Source organism: Anser anser, assembly GCF_964211835.1.
Source record: "Anser anser genome assembly, chromosome: 1".
NCBI classification, from domain to species: Eukaryota; Metazoa; Chordata; class Aves; order Anseriformes; family Anatidae; genus Anser; species Anser anser.
In genome coordinates, this window is record NC_139720.1 from 94,731,932 (window position 1) to 94,753,232 (window position 21,301).

General features: G+C 37.5%; 2 protein-coding genes across 5 annotated transcripts in view; one reads left to right on the forward strand and one right to left on the reverse strand.

Moving 5' to 3' along the window:
- Positions 1–21,078, reverse strand: part of TBC1D23 (TBC1 domain family member 23) — a 33,259-nt gene extending 12,181 nt beyond the window's left edge. For 2 of the 4 annotated variants that reach the window (XM_083820340.1, XM_083820337.1), the window contains exons 1-13: positions 20,928–21,078; positions 13,207–13,318; positions 12,870–12,975; positions 10,278–10,482; positions 8,323–8,446; positions 5,960–6,084; positions 5,805–5,848; positions 4,450–4,553; positions 3,772–3,894; positions 2,679–2,771; positions 1,106–1,276; positions 854–896; positions 105–214 (exon numbers count right to left, since the gene is read on the reverse strand). In XM_083820340.1, the coding sequence (XP_083676466.1) occupies positions 105–214; positions 854–896; positions 1,106–1,276; positions 2,679–2,771; positions 3,772–3,894; positions 4,450–4,553; positions 5,805–5,848; positions 5,960–6,084; positions 8,323–8,446; positions 10,278–10,482; positions 12,870–12,975; positions 13,207–13,318; positions 20,928–20,965 (1,398 nt within the window). In that variant the 5' untranslated portion in view covers positions 20,966–21,078. Of the gene's footprint in view, positions 1–104; positions 215–853; positions 897–1,105; positions 1,277–2,678; positions 2,772–3,771; positions 3,895–4,449; positions 4,554–5,804; positions 5,849–5,959; positions 6,085–8,322; positions 8,447–10,277; positions 10,483–12,869; positions 12,976–13,206; positions 13,319–14,102; positions 14,147–20,474; positions 20,522–20,927 lie in introns of those variants that run through there. The other 2 variants (XM_083820338.1, XM_083820339.1) reach the window with 2 other exon arrangements.
- Positions 21,079–21,125: 47 nt separating this feature from the next.
- Positions 21,126–21,301, forward strand: part of CMSS1 (cms1 ribosomal small subunit homolog) — a 239,393-nt gene continuing 239,217 nt past the window's right edge. Inside the window, exon 1 of the mRNA XM_083820375.1 lies at positions 21,126–21,269. Within this exon, the coding sequence (XP_083676501.1) occupies positions 21,215–21,269 (55 nt within the window). The 5' untranslated portion in view covers positions 21,126–21,214. The remainder of the gene's footprint in view (positions 21,270–21,301) is intronic.

Consider the following 21,301-nt stretch of genomic DNA (forward strand, 5'->3'; position numbering starts at 1 on the left):
GAAGTAATGCACTTTACAGATGAGAAGGAGGAACATGAAGAAAAAAATTCAGTACACCTGGGTTTCTGATACCACTATACCACTTGAGCTTAGAATTTACTTACATCAACAGAGGAGTTTATGCTACTTCTTGAACCGGAGGTACTAGCAATCCAGTGCCCATATCCATTTTCTGGTCCTTCAACATTGATATCTGCTAAGTGCTGCTGGAGGGCTGTTAAAAGGCCATTAAAAATGTTCAGAACTACAATGGAACTCATCTGTTGATGAAAATACCACGTAACAATTTTTGCTCCGTGTGATTCAGTAAAACAAAAATTCAGATACTGCTATAATCACCCCTGGTTTTTCTTTCAGTAATAAAAATGCATTAACATAAGCTTTATTAAAAAACAAAACGAACAAACAAAAAGCCCCACCAAACATCCAAACAAAAAACAGTCAACATGCAGCAGCAACCAAAAATAAGCCACTACTTTGATCCTAATGATAGCTGTTTTGACACCGCACTTATTGACTAGTATTGCTTCTATAATCATCTTGCGGTATAAACACCTCCACTGTTCGTAGAGCCTCACTGATTGATTCCAGGAACTATCTGTTTAAGCAACACAAACTGACAATTTAAGAAAACACAATAATTAAGCAGCATCTTCATGTGGATCTGCAATGCAGAGAGACTAAACACCGGGAATGAAAACTCAGAAGGAAGAGGGAATTTCCCCTGCTTCCTCTACTACTTTTTCACTAGTCAGAAATTTCTAGCCAAAGCCTAATAAAAATACAAACAATATTAAGACACCAGGTTTTCTTAAGACAATATTAATACAAAGGTTGTTACTAATAGGCTTACCCATAAATCCTCCTTTGGCAATGCTTACATACTCTTTATTTTTCTGCAACAAAAAAGACATTTTAGTTGAAGCAAAAATCTGTGGATTGAGTCTTGCAAGCACAGTAGAGAAACACAGGTTTGTTTAAAAAAATGAAATTTTGAGTAGTATTAAAACAGTTAAGATTTGAAGGGGAAAATATATTATGATTTAGTATCGCTGATATGTACGGACACTTTATTTCATTAATATCAACAGCAATTCAGTTGTACCTGTAAGAAGTGTGCTAGCACCATGTTCATATACATATCTTCTTCTTCCCTGCCACTTCCCATGAAGCAGAGATGTTCCCCACCAGCTATGGAGCCAGACTCAATGGACTGTTTTTGTGCTTCCAATAGGGATTTTACAGACTGTGCAAACTCTGATGGGTTTTGAAGCATCTGTGGAATGCACGAACAAAATCATCTGTTAACACTAAAGTACTGTAACACAACAATGAAAAGATATAAACTTTGAAAGTGGTTATAATTTGTTGAGCACAAACAATGCAACATCATCACTTCACAAAACAGACACACACATGCACACACACCAGACAGCTTGACTCAGACCTCGTGTTATATAAAGAACATGAAGAATGGTCCTTTTCTTCCAGCCTGCTCTTATGGGGAAGGTAATTAATTGAATTGAGGAAATGTTTACCTGCAACTGGATTTGAGGGGGGAAAAATCCCTGTTATTTAGCCTATACATGGATTAAATGATGAAATACAAAGTAACAAGTACACAAGCTATCTATCAGTAATTTAGCTTGAATTTTAACTGGAATTTTCCTAGAACCAAACAATGGTGCTTTATTGCTTAGGGGCTAAATCTCATTACATCCTCTATCTAAGACTACCTATAAACAAGACTGAAATCTTGTCAGGACTTCTTTTTTCTCATATATTAGTACATTTTTCTAACTATTAAATAGTTTCTAATGCTTATTTTTACTTTATTGAATCCAATGTTCATTTAAGTCTAGCAGAAGGACCCCCACATATCGCATTTTTTTTTCCAAAATAATTTTTGATCTAGGTTAAAAACCTAAACATTACATAATTTACACTTGTGCAAATAATACTGAATAATACAGCATTTTAACTAAAGAGATAAAGATACTAGGGGCAGGACTGAGCTTCTTAACTGAGAAAGGTTAAAAAAAATATATAGCCTTTTATGACATAAATACAGCGAAATCATTCCAAGCAGCACCCATAAACTGTTTGAAATTAAATAGTAGAGGGTTAATCTAGAATTGAAGACTACACTGGTACGCAGATGAAGGATAGACGACTTGTGAGAAAAATGACTGTAGAAGTATGATTAGATGTTCAATTAGGAATTCATAAATCAAATGGAAACTAGAGCAGAATATTTAATAAAGTAATTAGTCCATAGTACACCTCAGTCCCAAGATCAGTGCAATTCCTCTCTCACAATGTACTGCCAAAATTTTCAAGGACCAACTAAATCGTTTTCAGGATGTATGCTCCTTAAAACCAGGCTACTATACTGCTAATAAAAGATGATTTCTCCAAGCAATGTCTAGACTTTAGCTTCTACGGGTTTCCAGTTCTAATTGGAGATCGGGAAGTCTGAAATCTCACATTCTAATGTCACAAAGGATAAAGGTTCTCAGTAAAACGATTGTTCCACCAATCGCCTTCAGAAAAGTTAACTTTTGAAGTCTCATCATCACAGTTGTATGGACAAGTCATTTTTTCAAGACCGACATTCCTCTTTCCTTCTACTTAACTTGTTTTTCAAAAATCAGTAGAACAATAAAAAGCATACAAACCAAATCTGAGTCTAAATGAAATGCTGTTGATAAGTGCCCAGCATTGTATTGTTCTGCAGGACGACAATCCACTACGAAGAACCTTACTCCTTCCTGAAAGAGACAAGATTTTGCCCAAATTTTAAAATCATATAGTTAGTGATATGAAAGTACATAATTAAACTACATTTAGGTAGTAATACCAATTCTACAGGAACCCCTCAGAGGGTCTAACAGCTATCAGAAAATCATATTTTGAGTACTCCATACTACTGTTAGCAGGCCACCAACAGTGTTTTAATAATCATTTCCCATTAATACATTAGCTTACAAATCGGAAAGGATCACCAAGTGCAGTACGTACTCTAATTATTTCACCTCGACTGATAAGAAATATAGTGGGTATGAGAGCACGCATCAACAATACAAGAAGGGACAGCTCTGAAGTCCCAATCTAACAGTCCAGTACTACTCAGCACAACGCAGAAGGTTAGATTTATGTCCCACTAACTTAAACAGGATATAAACTCATGCTTAACTATACTTAGACAAGGAAAAGAAATGCATGCATGAGGGAATTACTACAGAAAGCCAGTAGTCAACAAGAAATACTGTAATCTAGCTACAGTATTATCCACGTATTGGTCTTAAAAACTGTAAAAGAAGTCCCTGCGTCTAAACGTATCTGCAATGAACTACCATGGAAACAGCTTGAATCCATTTTGTTTGTTTTTCTAAACCATTCGCTGACAAAAGGTCAATACTTCATAATGACATTTTTTTTCCAAAGGTACAGAGTAGTGGGTTTAAAATTTTCCCCTATAATAGCTACATGTGGAAAGGAATTCAAATCAGTGAGATATTTCTTCAAGCTCCCACCCCTAAGATCTAAATCAGCTATATTAAGTTCTCTTTTGCTGTAGCTCTAGTTGCTACAGTACAGATGCATTGCAGTCAACAGATCATTTACAAGAGACAACTTCAATACAAGAATACCCTTTCCTAAAATATTCATCTGTGTTGTTGGCACTTAGATATATTTCTGATACACGAAGAATTCAGGGATTCTTTTCTTTTTCTAGAATATTGGAGAAAAGTAATTCAGTATACTGACTCCTTGCTGCTGATTTGCTTGAAGAATCTCAGACACAGAAACTGCTAGACAGAGAGCCTGGCTCAAGTCCGTGTCATCATCTTTGAGGCCCAGTAAGCTGCTGCCAAAAAGACTGTGATTGTCCTAATAAGGCAAGAAAAAAAAAAAAAAAGTTAAATAAAGCCATTGTCTTTAAACGTGAAGGCATGAAATAAAAATATGTTATCAATGTCAAAAACATTAAGCCTGACACACGTGTGTTTTGTCCACAGTCATAAAATCTATTTCGTGAATTCACCAAACATTTCTTAAGTAAGGACTGCAAGAACAGAGCCTGTGATGATGACAGCTTTACTTCATGTAAGTGACTTTCTTTCTATTTGCTGTTACAAGTACTGTGCTGTGCAGCCTACTATGGAACAATTGTGTCAGTGTGGCATTTTTACTTTATCAGTTCTTACAAGAACCTGGTTTGAAAAACAAGGTCATCAGTCATGAAAAATCAATACTGCAGGGAAGCTTCTTGCTAACAAGTTTCATGTAAGCTTATAATTCAAAGATCCTAACCGTAAATGTCACCAGAATAATAATATGAAAAAGATGTTTAAAACATCACAATTAAATATTCAATGAAGTTACTGTCAGCAGGGGCTTACAGTCACTAAAAAGAGGAGAATTTCAAAATTACTTTCTTATTACCTTCCTGAAAGAAGCTGGAGTTTTACTACAGTAATATTGCGCCAAAGAGAAGAGATCCTCTATATCCTCCAGCTCCAGATTGGCTGGTGAAGTTTCTAGGAATTCTGATATAAACAAATGACATAAGTGCACCATTATTTCAGGCACAGCAAAGAAGTAGTGTATCACATCATAACTTATCTTTAACTTTTTTTTTTTTTAAGTAAAGCATAACATAATTTGTTTTGTTGATTAAACTTGAACGTCGATTCATTCTCCAGATAGAAGCAGAACAAAAACGAAATACTCCTTATCTGTAGGAAACCTGTGCTATTTGCCAGAAATTCAAGCCTTTGATGCAGAGTTCATTTTTACCACATTCCCACCTCTGCACAGTTTTGGCTTTCCGTTGTAATATTAAATCAACTGCCTTTTGTAAAATGGGCTGACCAAAAGAACCCTCTAAAACAGAGTACTTATCAGTTGCACTGTTGTACGTTCAGGATAGCACAAAGGTGTAGTTCTGGAGTATACAGCAATAAAGCAACCCCTAAGCAACATCATTTTTGGCTATCAGTAGTTAGTTTATTAATTTTATCATGGTATACCATATAAAAAGAAAAAACAAAACAGAACCAAAACAAAATACAAGGCAGTGAAACAGCTCACATGAAAATTAGTCTAATTTCTATTAAAACAAAATAGGAGGCTTATAAGAAAGATGGAGAGACTTTATACAGGTACCTGTAATGATAGGACAAGGGGGTAATGGTTCTTAACTGAAAGAGGGTAGATTTACATTAGATATAAGGAATAAATTCTTCACTAGGAGAGCGGTGAGGCACTGGAACAGGATTCCAAAGTATGCTCCATCCCTGGAAGTGCTCAAGGTCAGGCTGGGTGGGGCTTTGGTCAACCTGGTTTACTAGGAGGTGTCCCTGCCCATGACAGGAGGGTTGTAAATAGGTAATTTTTGAGCTCACTTCCAACCAAAACCATCCCATGATTCTATGGTAAGAGCAATGAATTAAGCCTCAATCAAGTTCATACAAAGATAATAATTTGGAAAATGTAACAAGTGCAGTATATTTAAAGAAAGATTTGAAAGCTACTGCTTTGAGCTTGAAAACATGGTAATTGTTTCAACTGAAGTACAAAAACAGGCATGGAATTGCTAAAAGGAAATATAAGAAAAGAGGACAGGGCAGATGTGACACAGCACAAGAACAATAAAAAAGGAAATAGTGAGGGGACGTAAGGATGAGACAATCACAGTAAATAATTAAATGACAACTCAATTATTCAGTAAAACATAATAAACAATGAGGACTATATTATATGATGAACATTTTACTAGAAGATGTATAAGTACTTACTTATCATTTCTTCTTTGTCTGATTCTTGTGCTAAGATAACGTCTCTGAAAACAGTAAAGTCACAGGGAAAGATTAAGATAGCAAAACCAAAATAAAATACAAGTGGATTAAAACTGTCAGCAAGGGAAGTCTCAATGAATTAACAATATACTTACTTTGCATTGACAAGGATGATTAACATTAAGAAGTAGATAAAGAATGGATCTGCTTGTTGTAGATAACCATCCCATATTGCCTGAGTGACTTCAGCTGAACAGTAATATGAGAAAAGGCTTCCAAGCTAAAAATTCAGAAAATATTGTCAGAAAAAAAGCTATAACCAGGAATGATCTTACCAGAACAGCATTTTTAAGAGATACAAGCTAGCTAAAAGAAAATAAAAACAACAAAAACATGTTAAAACATACATTTGTACCCCATATTGAAGGAATGCTCTTCACTCAAAGGCAGTGTTCAAGGAAACAGTGCAGTAATGCTTCAGGCTTTTCTGTGAATAAATCCTCCTAGTGTAAAGGCAAACTGAGCTGTATGCCCAGCAAATTCAACCAGAAATACAACAATCAGGCTGGAATGCCTGTTAGCTCACAGCCACTCCTCAATACTAATTGTATTATGCCAAATAATTTACAAGACAATAACAGAATACATTTACTCAACTAGATTAGCAAACAAGAATGAAAGGCTACAGTAAACAGCATTCTCTCATTTTCACAGTAGAACCAAGCTAATTGAATATTGCTGCACATTAGTTTGATGATGTTACTTACTTTGTATTACATTATGATTAGTTAAGGCTGATTAATTGAACACTTGCAAGCAACAGAAAATTGTCATTACCATTTAACAAACTGTTTACCTGTTCTCATGTTCCCTTTTAAAAATACACCTTCTCTGATAGAGAAGTTCAAAGTGGATAAAAGAAAAACTAGGAATGTCCTTTCAGATATCCTGTATAAAATTTTTAATCGCACCTAATTCAACTGCATACCAGCTGGCTTCACTGGGGAGTTACTGAGCTTTCTGTTGCATTTAAATATGCATCAACAAAGTTACAGGTTTCAAAAGCTCAGTTAGCTGTTTTAAAACACCACCAGGGAATATTTCAACGCTTTTTAGCATACTTTTGTAATAGAAGTTAAGAAGATTTTTCCAGCTCTGCATCAAACACTACTGAAGACAGTATGTCCCCGAACAATGAGACAACAAGTCTCTAAATACTGCTTATGCATTTCTACACGCTAGAAGAACTTCTATAAAAACTAAGTTTGTTCACAGATGAAACAACAGTGAACTTTAATGTACTCTCATAATATAAAGTGAGGTTTGAGATTGGTCTCTAATCTTGTATACCAGAGGGCATGACATTCAGCTTGGCAACATAAACTCATTTCCCTACCTCATTTCAGAAGATTTTTTTTCCTAATAAATCACTAAACTTTTAATAAAGAACTTAAAAGAAGTTTGTATTTACTAAGGAAAAATATATAAAAATAGGTAGAGTCCATAGTAAAAAAGACCCAATTCCTCTTTTAAAGACTGATGACTGACCAAAGGCAGATTTTGAGAATATGGAAATTCTTCCTGCATTTAAATATTACAATTGGTAGCAGCCCAAAAAAAAATCTTTTTAAACACAAACAAAAATCAAAACTTGTAATTCAGTAATTTATTTTAGTCATATTTCCTTAACTGATAGCAAATGGAGTTACAAAAAAAAAAAATAATTGCAAAGCCAATGGGTAAGAAAGAAGTGTCTAGAAGAGTTCATGAGGTAACAATAAAGTCTTCTTTACTAATTTACAGTCTTTTCCTTTAAGCCTGTTCTGCAAGTGCTGTATCATGATTTTGTATGGTCTATACTAAGTAGCACTGAAACATGAGAATTTGGCTGCTTTATGTTGTAGTCCTGCTACACAAACTTAAAAAAAAAATAAACACAACAAAAAAACCTCCTTGAGATAAGCATCTTTACTAAGCATCTCCTCCTACTCGAGGCAGCTTTGAAATTTAAAGAAGAGAAATTCTTGAAGAGCTGCAAAATATATATGCCTAAATTTTAAAAGGTATGACAGCTGTATGCTACAGTTGACTACCTAGTACAGCAATATATCTCATGCAATGGGCATTCTTAAAACAATAAGCTGATTTCGAAAGACCCGTTAGGCTGATGTTTCTTCACATCTACAACCATGCAACAGCCCACTATAAAAACTAATGTCATACATTATGGCTGCTTACTATTTTGAGTATGTCGGTTGCATTCCTACTTATTCCAAGTAGTTCCTAACATGAATGGCTCAATTAACTTCTAGTATGATAAAAGTGTGATATTTACAAGATCTTCTACCTTATGTTATAGAACTGAAGACAAAAAAGCCTGCACTATATTAATATAAATGATTTATTTCAATTTATGCAGTTCTAATCTCTTGTACTACTCTTCCCTAAAATGGCAATGTGTACTTCAATTTAAGAGGAATTTATTTTTCATTATGTTTCCCTACTTTCACTTTATTACCCAGTTGAGCGCATATGAGTCTGGTGTCATCTTCTTGGTATCAAGAAAGGAGCAGAGTTCAGGCTCATGGTACTGAAGAAGCAGCCTAAATAGATGGAATGGTCTTCCCTTCAGAAAACAATCCCTGAAAGACAGCAGTGAAAATAATCATGAAATCCCCCAATAAAATTTCACTTGTCAGACTTAAAGTAGCAATTTTTTATTGTGATAACGTAATTTCCAACATAGTTCTTTTAAATCACAGGGACTAATCTTGAAACCACCATGCCTCATAACTGTTAGAAAAACGAAATGAAAACAAAACAAACACCTACAAACAACAAAAACCCCACAATGTTGAAAAGGTAGCAGAAAGAATTAAATACTTCTGTATTACATACTTTATCAAGTCCTAGCAGTATTGAAAAGATTTAAATATCAAAATAAGGCTAGCATAGTATCAATGTTGTTAACTCAATAAGAATTAAAAAACAATTCTAAAGAGCCAAAAGAATTTTAAAAGATGGTCATTTCACAGGTGAATAACAATTAAAGGTCAATTCATCAAGCAGGAAATAAAGGAGTATTTAAAATGAATAAACACCTGTTTGTAATACATTAAGAACAAATTTCAAGTGTTTAAAAACTTAAGCTTACGTGAAATTTGACACACCAATTTCCAAACACAGTTATCATCCTAACTCTTAAACAAGGGTAAGGCTACATAGGTGAATGGGAAATATTCACAGCAAACTGTGGAAATTCTTTCTTGAGATTATCACATGAACTCTGATTTCCCGTTAAATTAACAGGACAAAAAGAATGAAAAGAAGAATAATGTACTATTACTAAATTTAGCATAAGATTCTATAGTTGCAAATTACTTTTTGCTTGAATGGTTAATATGGTCAATTATTCAGTCAGTAATTCTTTACTACCTTTTAACATCAGGAAGGGATATATATCTAAAAATAACTTCTGACATTTCTACTGATAGTGAAGCAACACTGCTAAGACATTTTCCTCAACTGTTTTGCTCAGGAATTTTTCTTCCTACTGGTACCTACCATTGTAATCAACTCTTAATAACATACCCAATTGGCGGGGGTGCGGGAAGGGAAGAAAAAACAGTTCGCAGTGCACAACGGTTTTTTAAATTAGAAAATAACTAACAGTATGAACACAGTTTCAGTCATGTGCCAGGGCTGACAAACATTTCCTAACACAACACCAAACGTGCACATTTCATACTATGCCCAGATACCCAGCAGCTGGGCCAGAGCCTCCACTCCAGTAAATGAGGTTAAAATCTTTAATTACAGACTGTCTGTATATTTTCACAAAGTCTTAATTGTGAGGTGTACTCTAGTCCCACTAGCATGTCACAGTGCCACTCTGACATAAATGAACTTTTTACTGAGAATGCCTACATAACAGCATGAAATGCTCCTATTTCTTTTCGTTTAAAAAAAAAAATCTAACATTTCTTAAAAATAATCATTAAGGTAAGTCCGCAACTCATTGGCATACATGTAAAATACCAACTACTTCCTCTAAAGGGATTTTCGGAAACGTAGTGTTTATGAAGTACTTTGAAGCAACAGGTATAGAGGCATTTTAGATGTTAAAAATGCAAGGAAAAGAAAAGGAATGAAAAATTGCTTTCACATAATATATAGGCAGGATTGTTACTAAACTATTATTTTTGATTTTGTATGAAATGACTGTTCTTCTTTAAGAAGCATGTTGAATCTACTTCTGTCACATGACAACTCTTTACATCCTAAAACTTCTTAATTATTTGCCGGATTTATAATCAAGAGATGGAAAAATGGTTTGATTTATCATCACACAAAGGAATCTGACAACTTTCCTACAAACAATGCTACTCTAGCCTATACTAACCTACACATCCATTCACAAAATACTTTTAATGCCATTAAAAACAGCACACAGGCAGAAGAAGGGAGTTTTACCTTGGAATGAATTTATTCATGATAGCATAAAAGCAGTTGTACAAATCACTGCGTGGTAATCGAAGGTGCACCAGAGGTTTGAGGAGATGTATCCAGCCAAGGCAAGAACTGTATTTAACATTGCGTGATTTACAGTAAAAAGTAATAACAGACTCAATATCCAAAAGCAATACTGACTTCTCGTCTTCTGGCACTGACAACCGGTCTGAAATAAACATAGAAATATAAACCATCTTAAGAGCTTCCCAAAGAAACTGAATAAGATTAGTTCAGAGGACAATTGTACCGATACCGAGTTCTGTGCACTTGGAAAAAAAACAACACAACAGAACATCAACAAACGAACAAAAAATCCAGCACCATGGATTAAATGTTTATAGAAAGGCATCCCAAAAGGTATCAAAATATGATTTTTTAACCTCAATAGATTAAAGCATTTAATATCATAATAAAGCAGGATGGGAGAAGTTTAGATTTTCCAGAATCTACATGAAACAAAGGTAGATTCTTTTAATTCTTCTACTCCTACTTGATGTACTCAGTAAAAAACTTACACTCAACTCCACAACACATTCATTTGAATTTCAACACAGATCAACCCACAATGCATACCTTTCAATTTCTTAAAAGCCCACTGATACACAAATTCATTAAAATCAGCAGCTTGAAATTAGTAAGGCTTACGGACTTAAATTTTAGCATTTACATGTCACATTTTAATAGCCATTTTTAAGTTATTTTCCTAAAAAGAGTTTAAATTTGGTTTGTTAATGTAACTATAAAAAGAAATTATTTGCTTGCTTACAAATAGATTTTAAATTAGATTTAGCACTCTTTCTGATCAGAAGTTACATTGTAACTATAAGCATATAATATTTTATATAGCATAGCACATTGTTTCAAATTCTTACAAGTTTTGTAAGGTACTAGAAAGGGTTAAGATGTTCCCTGTTTACAGACAGATTAATTCTAAATCCATGACTTGTATTAAGTTGCATTTGGATGAAAACTTGCACAACAATTTGGTACAGAAGCAGTTCCATAATTGAAGTAGCAAGCCAAACACTTCTTAAATACCATCATTTTTGAGTTGGATACGTACAAAAAGCTTCGGCTTTCATTACTTACAAAGCATCTTTCTGCATAGGCTCTTACTTAAAATGCTGGCAATGCTTCAGAAAAAGTACTGGCATCCACCTCAATTGAGGCACTGAATCTAAGACATCTGAAATATGTCAACACTGTACTGCAAATTACGCTTTCTTTCTTATGAAGAAATAGCTTCTGATGATAAATGGATTGTAGCTTAGTTGCAGTATAAATATATGTACATATATTATACAGACTGTAGTGAAACCAGACTTTTGTACAAGTTCGTACAATTTTCAGTTTAATACTAAAAATATATATTTAGATTTTTATGAAAAATCAACTATTAAATAAACTTATGAATTATATAATTTAGAAATGCATGTTTTGATCCAGATTATGTCACTTTTACTATTGCTAATCTAACAAATATTAGAAAAAATATGGTAACAAAGAGAGGAATAAGGAAAAATAATGGCATGGAGATATTGAAGTGCCTAGTTTTACATTGTATGAATAGCAATTGTGATGTTTTAACATTTTCTGAAGAGATGGTATAATTTGGCAAAACAGAAAATCCTTTTTTCCCATTCCTTTATAGCACAGGCAGAAAAGGAACATAAGTTGTACTAGATTTTAGAGCTAGGCAAAATACAACTATATTCAAAATTGTATGTATGTATGCATGCATGCACTAACTTATTCATGCACTAACTTATTCACTAACTTCATTCTCTGCCTTAACTTTCAGTTCTGCAAGAATAAATTAAAAGATGGCAGATAATAAAATAGAAGATTCTCTTACTGATGCCATAGGAAGAAGTATCCTTACTAATGAGTCACCACTGCCTCCATCACCTAATCATTGATACTACCACTGTTGCAAGGTATCAGGGATTTGGCCATTTTTGTGATGAAGTTCCAATCACATCCTGAGGCAGCTCCTTACAGCATGCTGGAATGCTATTTTCAATGTGTTGGCAGTACCCTGCTTTCACAAACTCAGCCTTTCATTTCTGCTGAAAATGCTATTAAAAATACCTCTTTCTAAAAAATTGCTTATTAAGTCCAAAATGTTCAGTATGTTTCTTCTCCTAAAGGTCATATGCATTTTTGTGCTACACCAGCTTTTCAGATTAAATACTGGACATTGGACAATTAAAAACTTGAAGAAAATCATAGAAAGAATCACATGTTTAGAAGACAGAACTTGGAAAAAACATTATTTTTTTTTAAACTCCTGGAGCTTTCTTTGCATTAGACTCTGTCCATGCAAGCTATCACTTACAAGTTAATACTTTAAAATTCCATGACATCAACCATCTCAGCGTTGGAGTAGATAAGATACTCTTTCCTTATGATTTCTTGCTAGTTTTCTGTGCTCTCTCATCTTCCTCCAAAATGTAAACATCATTCAGGTTATTTAATTCAAATAACAAAGCCCTAAGACAACTGAGAGTACACGAGTTTTCACACAGGTGATCTAAATGTAACTGAACTTACCAATTAGCTCTTGGCAATCCTTATGAATTATGCTCTGTTCTGGCAGATCTAAACAGCCATCCCATGATGCCAGGCTGTCCCCCTTTCCCACAACATTAAGTGCAATCTGAAAACAAAAATAAAAAACACATTTCAGTGTCCTTTATTAGTTACGCTGTTACTGAGCTCACTAAAGAACAAACGTTCTAAAACTTAATCAACATACTTGCATACTAAAACTCCAGTATGACATGAACAAGTTGGCTTTCCTGTGAAGATGCCTGATAATTAAATCATTCACCTCAAATCAAACGCCACCTCAAGTATTTCCTAGTTTTGGATTTAAGCTCCTATTTACCTTCCAGACTTTGGCCCTCAGATCAGCAGGCAATCGCCTTCCTTGAATGATATTTCTCACGGTTTCAAGATCACAGCCTCCTTCTTCCAGAGCTTCTGCAAGATCTTTTTCCCTAAAATAATGATATGTACAGGGTTTATTAAAAAAATATAAATAATTACACAATATTTTGAAATCTTTATTAAATTGATATAGACCAGAGGCTACTATCAGGCAGAAAGACACACATATGTAAAGGTTTGTTATAAGACAATTTCCCAGTTACTGGCAAAAAAAAAAAAAAATATATATATATAAAATATATATATTTGCAAAATTGTGTTTACTCCTTTATTTTTAAGGCTGTTTGTTCAACTTCTAATTTCATTCAGTTTTCATAGGAGAGAAAATAAGCTCAGCCCAGATTTTTGTTTTCATGATGTGACAATGTTACAAAAGGCATCATAAAAATGCAAATTTAGTGTTAGTTTACAAGGTAAGAGAGAGCGAGCAAATTTTCACTCACATACACACAGTGCATTCAAAGCAAACACTACACCTGAATTAGATGGCAGAGGTCTTTTAAATGCATTATTAATGTATTAATAAACCTAGAAAATGGAAAAGTCTTTTCAAAGATTTAGAACATTTAGTTTTGAATTCCACCTTTTCCAGAAATGGGAAAGGACCTTTCAGTCAAACTCAGGTTTAACTATACAGTTCTAGTATTATAAGTGTGGATGTGTGCATAAGACTGAAATAAAACATATACAAACGTTAATAGTGTAGAAAGTAGAGAAATACACAAAGTCACAAGACAGTCGAGGAGAAATGATACTTTAGTTGCCATAGTAAGACAACACAAGTCATTATGCATTACAGATAAGAAGGTATGCATTCAGAAATTGCTACTTTACAATCTGATAGCTTCTGCTGACTGTTCCATGCTGTCAGTAATGAGAGAACCACAGCTGATGATTTGAGGAATTTCAATATGATGGAGCAGAGCAGTGTCAAAACACCAGGTTCACTGGAAAAATAGCAACGGCAGAGATATATAGGTCCCGTAGGCAGAACTTCTCCCTTACTGTGTATCTTAACTGTTCTCTATTAGCTCTGACACATGCCTTAAGAATGACGCTGTGTCATGCACCTGAGGAATCAAACACACCCAGGAGGTTAAGAGCCACAGCAAAACAGAACACGACTGCTTATTCAGGACAGATAGTCAAGTATACGGACTCATTCCCTGTGAACAACATGTACTTATACACGTGGCAGAACATTGTGAAGTGTTATCAGTGCAACTCTCCATTACCCCAGGTGCTCTGTACTACGTAGACAATTCCAAATACCCATGGAAAAAGCGCAGTCTCCTTCTTTAATTTGCATATAACCACAACTAGCTGAAATTCCATGCTATAAGTCTTCTTGAGTTCAGTCTCTTGAAAGCTCAACACACAAAATTCTAATTTTCTAAGTACCACCCTTTTTGATGAGCAGATTAACCCCTCAATCCTAAAAGAACATATGCATATACTTGACAATAACCAACCAGCCAGCACCACTTAAGACTTCACAAAGTATTTATAAGGTTAAAGAGTAAACACTTTCCTTCCAATTATCAGCCAGTTTCTTTTCCAGCACTTTTTGGCAGCACTTTAAACCATATTTCCAATATACACTGGGATACAACTAACAGTCCATTTTCTTCAAGTAATTTTGCTAATTTGGTTGAAAGAAAAAAGTTTACAAAAGAAGTTTACAAAAAGACTGACTTGCCTAATTTTCTATTTTAGTTTTAAAAATAAAATCCCAAAGCCAAATTATTATAGAACTACAGACTGCACAGGGAAAATATCAAATTCCCGACACAGAAACCAGGGGTAAAAATACACAGGCACACTTGTACATCCATCACCTATCCCACTGCCTGATGGTGTACGTAACAATTAACAATGGAAAAATTAAACAACCAGATCAGTTAATCCTTAATACAAATCACGGATTTCCAGGACATTTACACAAAAAGGCTTAGCATTCTGCAGAACCTGATGAACTCCGGGATGTTCTAACATCAACAAAAGCCAACACCAAACAAACATAAGCTGAAGAGAGACAGATGCTCTGATCTATAGTGTAGGCAGATGGAAATGAACACTACAGTTGCATGCAAGTTGTATTCTAGGTGGAAAGGTCTTAAACTGTAATACTTAAATTTGATTTCTATGTCCTCCAAAGAACACAATTTGGAAAAAAAAAAAAAAGGAATTTAATTTTTGTGAAACAGCACATGAAAACACAAGTTACAAAAACATACCTGGCAAAGAATTTTTCATGAATCCATGAGTAGTAATTCTACCAGTTACTCGTAGCTAATATTCACAGCTAAAAGATCTGCGCATGGACTAACATCAAGATCACCTTCAACATGCTATCCGCAAATGTGTATTTCCTATATTTGCTAAATCTTCATAAGTATTGCCATCAGCACTTTCTACCCTGTGACTTTACTATTTCGTATTAAAATGCAAGAAAGTTATATGCTCATCTCTCACATTAAGGTGTGGTACAGTAACACATTAAGCTAAATGAAGCAACAGCAGGAAAAAAAAAAAGTATCATTCTATTATGATTCAATTAGCTATTCTTTTTCGTTGTCAACTCCCAAGACTGTTCAGAGGCTACGAGGAATACTTTTCTAATAAATATTCTATTCAGGCTATCTGGCAAAGTATTGTGAAAATGATTTTGATACTTTAACACATGTCCACCGGCTGTGTTTTAGCTTATTTCACTCAGTGTTGTGCTATAAATGTTCCAGCAAACTGCTGGCAGTCTGGATCCTTGTCTTTAATGAATACCAGCTAGGAAGCTTTCTGTTTATACAGACAAAAACTTCCTACAGTTACTTTGAAAAGAATGTAGTACTTCTGTTATAGGCAAACTCCCCCCAGCCTGAATGTCCTAACTTTATGCTCTACCATGGCTCCACTGCCATGTTCCTAGAGGCTATTCAAGCTTTGGTTAAGATGCATACAATCCCAGCCTACACCTCAGCTGTGGCCCGAAAGATGTAATTCTCTCAAGACATGTTACTTCAAATGCTATAACTCACAATATTGCTAGTAGTATACCTGTGAGTAAATTTCCATACTACAGAAGGATCTCTGAAATTCAAGCCAGTGGTCAGCAACCTTCACAAATATTCAGAAGTGTGTTTTTATGTTGTTGTTGTTGTGTTGGTTTTTTTTTTTAGTTAAAGCACTTATGATGTGAGAGAGAGTCAGAGGCAACAAAAATTGATCAACTGTTAGGTCTTCAGTTCCAGCCTTTTTTTTAAAGTATTGTTTACTTCATTTATATACAACCATGAAGTGCTTGGTAATAACCACTTACAAATACTAATGAAGGGATTAAGTAATTGTGGGGGTGTGAATAGCAGGGAAAAGACAGTAGGAGTTTCAAGAACCCACAAATACACAGGAAAAAACCACAGTATTAAGAAAACTATAATCATTCAGTAGATTACAATGCTTGGAATGTACCTGCTAAAGTCCATTACTTCTATGTTTGGGGTTTATGTGGCAAGGGTTTGGTACTGGGGGGCTGCAGGGGTGGCCTCTGTGAGCAGAGCCCAGCAGCTGCCCCACATCAGATCAGAGCCAGCTCCAGCTGGCTCCAAAAGGGACCCGCTGCTGGCCAGAGTGACACTTGTTGGACCTCTGAGAGAGCAGAGTTAAGGAAGGGAAAGAACTGCTGGGCAACAGCAGCTGGGAGAGGGGTGAGAACCAGACCCCCAGGTCAGTGCAGCAGGAGGGCAGGAGGTGCTCCAGGCACGCAGCAGCAGTTCCCCTGCGGCCTGTGGAGAGGCCCCTGGTGGAGCAGGCTGTCCCCCTGCAGCCCATGGGTCCTACACGGAGCAGATCTCCACGCTGCAGCCCCCCCGTGGAGGAGCCCCCGGTGGAGCAGGTGGATGTGGCCTGGAGGAGGCTGTGGCCCATGGAGAGCCCCCGCAGGAGCAGGCCCCGGGCCGGAGCTGCAGCCCGTGGAGAGGAGCCCACGCAGGAGCAGGGGGTCTGGGGGGAGCTGCCGCCCGTGGGGGACCCGTGCTGGAGCAGTTTGCTCCTGGGGGATGGACCCCGTGGTACGGAGCCATGTGGGAGCAGTTCCTGAAGAGCTGCTGCCTGTGGGCAGCCCCCGCAGGCTCAGTTCGGGAAGGACGGCATCCCGTGGGAGGGACCCCACGTGGAGCAGGGGCAGAGGGACCATGAGGGAGCGGCGGAGATGAAGCATCAGGGAGGGACCACAGCCCCCATTGCCTGTTCCCCCATGCTGCTCGGGGGGAAGACATAGAAGAGGGTGGATGGGGAAGAAAGTGTTTTCAGTTTGCTTTTAGATTCTCACAGTTCTAATCTGCTGGTCACAGGCAATAAGTTATATTAATCTCTCCACATTGAGTCTGTTTTGCCTGTGACAGTAATTGGTGAGCCATTTTCCCGTCGCCATGTCAACCCCTGAGCCCTTTTCCATCGTATTTTCTCCTTCTCTTTGAGGAGAGGGAGTGAGAAAGTGGTTGTGGTGGAGTTTAGCTGCCCAGCAGGGTAATGCTCATTTGTTATTAGGAAATACAGATCCCTTTGATGTGTTTCTTCCAAGTCAAAACACATTTTTGGAAGAAAATGCTTCAAAAGTGTATAGCTTCCATTTGTGATGGGCACACTTCTAATAATAATTTATTATTTTCGCAACACAACAGGTGTTTTCTACATGTACCAAATTCATCATCTAAAATGAATTTATCACACCAAAATACAATGACAATCTTTTTTCCATATACACTTAATATGCTACCACACATCTGCCTGTTGAAGGTCTTACTGGTTGGACTAAAATAGGGTTAAACTGCTTCCCGTATACAGACCACTAATCCGATGCCCTGACACTTGAAAAGATTATTTGACTACTCACTCTCACATTCCTTAGGTCACACACTCACTGTAGCTGCTAGTGACACACACTATCTAGTAGGCCACTGCTGTTTCCAGTGTAAGCAGTAGTATTTAGGCATGCATTTGCTAAACATCTTCACACATCAATCCTGTTTTCCTTAAATCAGAAGCAAGGCTACTACTGGATGAACTTTTTTTTTTTATATGATGCCATCTTGCCAGGAGGACCGTCATCAGCTTCAGTTTCTACAAATCTGTTGTGTCCTAGAATATCAAACACATTCAGTCCACAAGTTTGCCTGCTATGAATATCAAAAATATATGGAAAGAGAAAGACAGGCACACATATAGCAATGCTGTTGTCACAACTACAAGGACTGACTGCAGGTATCAATGTCAGTAGCAGACTAGACGAATTTATTCTAATGCTTTTTTCCCTCAGAAATATACTTCCTATAACCTAGTTACTCTGATTCCTACCTTTCATTTATGGTCCTCTTTACTGGAAAGAAAACCTCAACAAGAGCTATATTACATCGAAAGTAATAAAGACTGTCTGTTCTCTATTGAAAACAAACAAAAAACAGTCCCTCACATTTAAGATCAAAATATCCATTGTAGCCAAAACACTACTGAATATACTTTTATTTTAAATAGAATTTTAGAGGAAAACTAACTCCCTGATATTTTTACTTCTGTATTTTTTTCTCAGGTTTATTAATTTCACACTTAACTAAAAAGAGCTCTTGCTCTGTGCACTTTCAGAAGAAATATGATGGTTCCGAGCACTAATAAGCCAGATTCTGAGCATGGAAAGACACACATGCACTAGATTTGTCATGTTGCTGTCTGAAACAATTTTGAGCGTATTTTGGGCTCCACACAATGAATAATTGCAATGTAAAGTTAAATGCAAAGGAAGAATTCCATCTATGGTTAGAGGTATATTTAGTTAGGTCATGTCTTAACTGCATTCTCAGCTTTAGGCACAGATAAGCCTTCCAGCATCAAATACAATACTGCCGGGAATTAACTAAAATTAATTTTGAGAACATGCTAAATAGCTAAAAAGAAGTAGTTAACAAGCAAGGTCTAACAGACTTTTCTCATTTTTAAATCAAAACTGTTGCTATCAAACTTCTTGCGCTCACTGATGAAAGCTGACAATGACATCTTTCAATAACTACACAGAAAGGTTTTTTTTCAATTGCATTGCGTAGTGGCAATTTTCTGGTTTCTGTTCAGGAAAACAAAACAGTCAGTATGAGTGTTTAACTCATCATTAGTTTGTGTCCGCCCTCCTCTCCCAAATTACTAAAACCAGTATTGCATGTCGGAGTGACACAAGAAAAAGAAGGGTGTTTTAAGCCAATAAGCATGTCCAGATTCAAGGTGCTGTCACAGTCTCTGAAGACAGGACTACATCTGCCTTGGAATCCCTCTGTGGAACTGAATATAGGACAAGGAATCAGAGCTGCCCTTTTTGGTCTCAAGAGTTCAGGTGGACATACACATCATTTTATGTTTCAGTTGTTTTTTTTTTTTAAACATGAAATGTTAGTGCAGAACGCTATATACTTCAATACTATGATAACGTAGCAATTTATACAAAAAAAAATCCAAATGATGTATATTATACTTTAAAAAACATTTTCTATTCCAATGGCACCCAGCCATACACACACAAGACAGCAGTTTAAATCAATCAATAAAAATTCACTTAAGCTGGCTTTTAAAGAATAAGCAGAAACAAGAAGCTTCTTGTGAAGTTTCTAAACAAGCAATAAGGAATACAACTTTCCATTTTATTCACCAGATACAGCTCCAACAACAAGATTTATTCTGGCATCCTGAAGTAGCCTTTAAGCGCAAACCTCCGGAACAGTTTCCGTAAGTTCTTAGAACATCTTTTATTTTCCTATTTTCTAATGAATGCCTTGGAGTTTGCCTTTATGAGCAGAATCAGCATTCATCCCCAAGAGCTGCGTTTGCAGAACCAGCACAGACAAAGCACAGATACCAGCTACATCTGCATGCATATCAATCATGTGTTATTTCCCCACAGTGAGACAACACAGCACAAAGAAGGCTGGGCATGCTTAGCATAAAACTTTGAATCCTCAACATAACAGCACAGAAACAAAAGCATCAGTTTGGAAACAACTGTAAGAAGCAGGTCCGTAATTAAGTGCTGGAAAAGTGCCTATGTGGAGGGGACAAAGAGCAAGGCAGTGGCAGAGAACCGCTGAAGGAAATCGCATGCAATGAAGAAATGCAAGAAGTGGAGATACACAAGAGTGGACACGTAGGGCTTCAGTGTTTAAACCCCGTGTTTACTTTAGCCTCGGAAACCTTAAGTGACCGAGCATGCATCCAACACTGAAGTCCCGCCGCTGCTACCATCGGAATGCTGCTACACGGCTCCACAGTCTCTACTGGGGTCCTAGGGATTCAACGCAAACCCATCCTAAGCCCCAGCCGCGCTGGAGGAGGCAGACGGGCCGAATCACCCTGCCAGCAGCCCAGGACCTCCCGCCGCCCCCTCCCAGGCCCCCTGCTCCCTACCCAAGCCCGTTTTGCCCCCATCAGCCCCGCTCCGCCGCAGCCCGGGAGGGCCTCGCCCTCGGTTTGATGGCTTCGCTTCCTCCTGCGGCCCCGCTAAGCCGCCGAGGGCCGGGGGAGCCGGGCGGGCTGAGAGCCCCGGTGCCGGGCATGGGGGGCACGGGGCCGTTTGGCCCTGCCCGGAGCGGGAGGAGGACTGGGAGCGGCGCCCCCCCCCCCCCAACTCACCAGCAGCCCGGCGGCGGCGCCTCTTCCCCTTCCGCCATCGCTGTCGGCGTGCCGTGCCGCCCCGCGCGGCCGTACAGCGCGCCCGGCTGCCGTGACTGCCTGCCTTCCCCTCCCGCTGCCAGCCCCGCTGTCGCGAAGTGAGGGCGCCGGCTGTAAAGCGCGGAAACCGGGCAAAGCTCCTCCTCCCCCCCCCCCCCCCCCTCCTCTGGGGGAGCAGCGCAGGCGCGACCGCGCTCCCGCGTGGCGGTACCATCATCTTCATCACCTTCATCATCTTCTTCATCGGCATGGGGGACGCGCTGGAGGAGCCGTGGTGGGAGGCTGGGGCCCGCAGCAGCCCAGGTACGCCGCAGCAGGGTTGGGGCAGCCCCTGC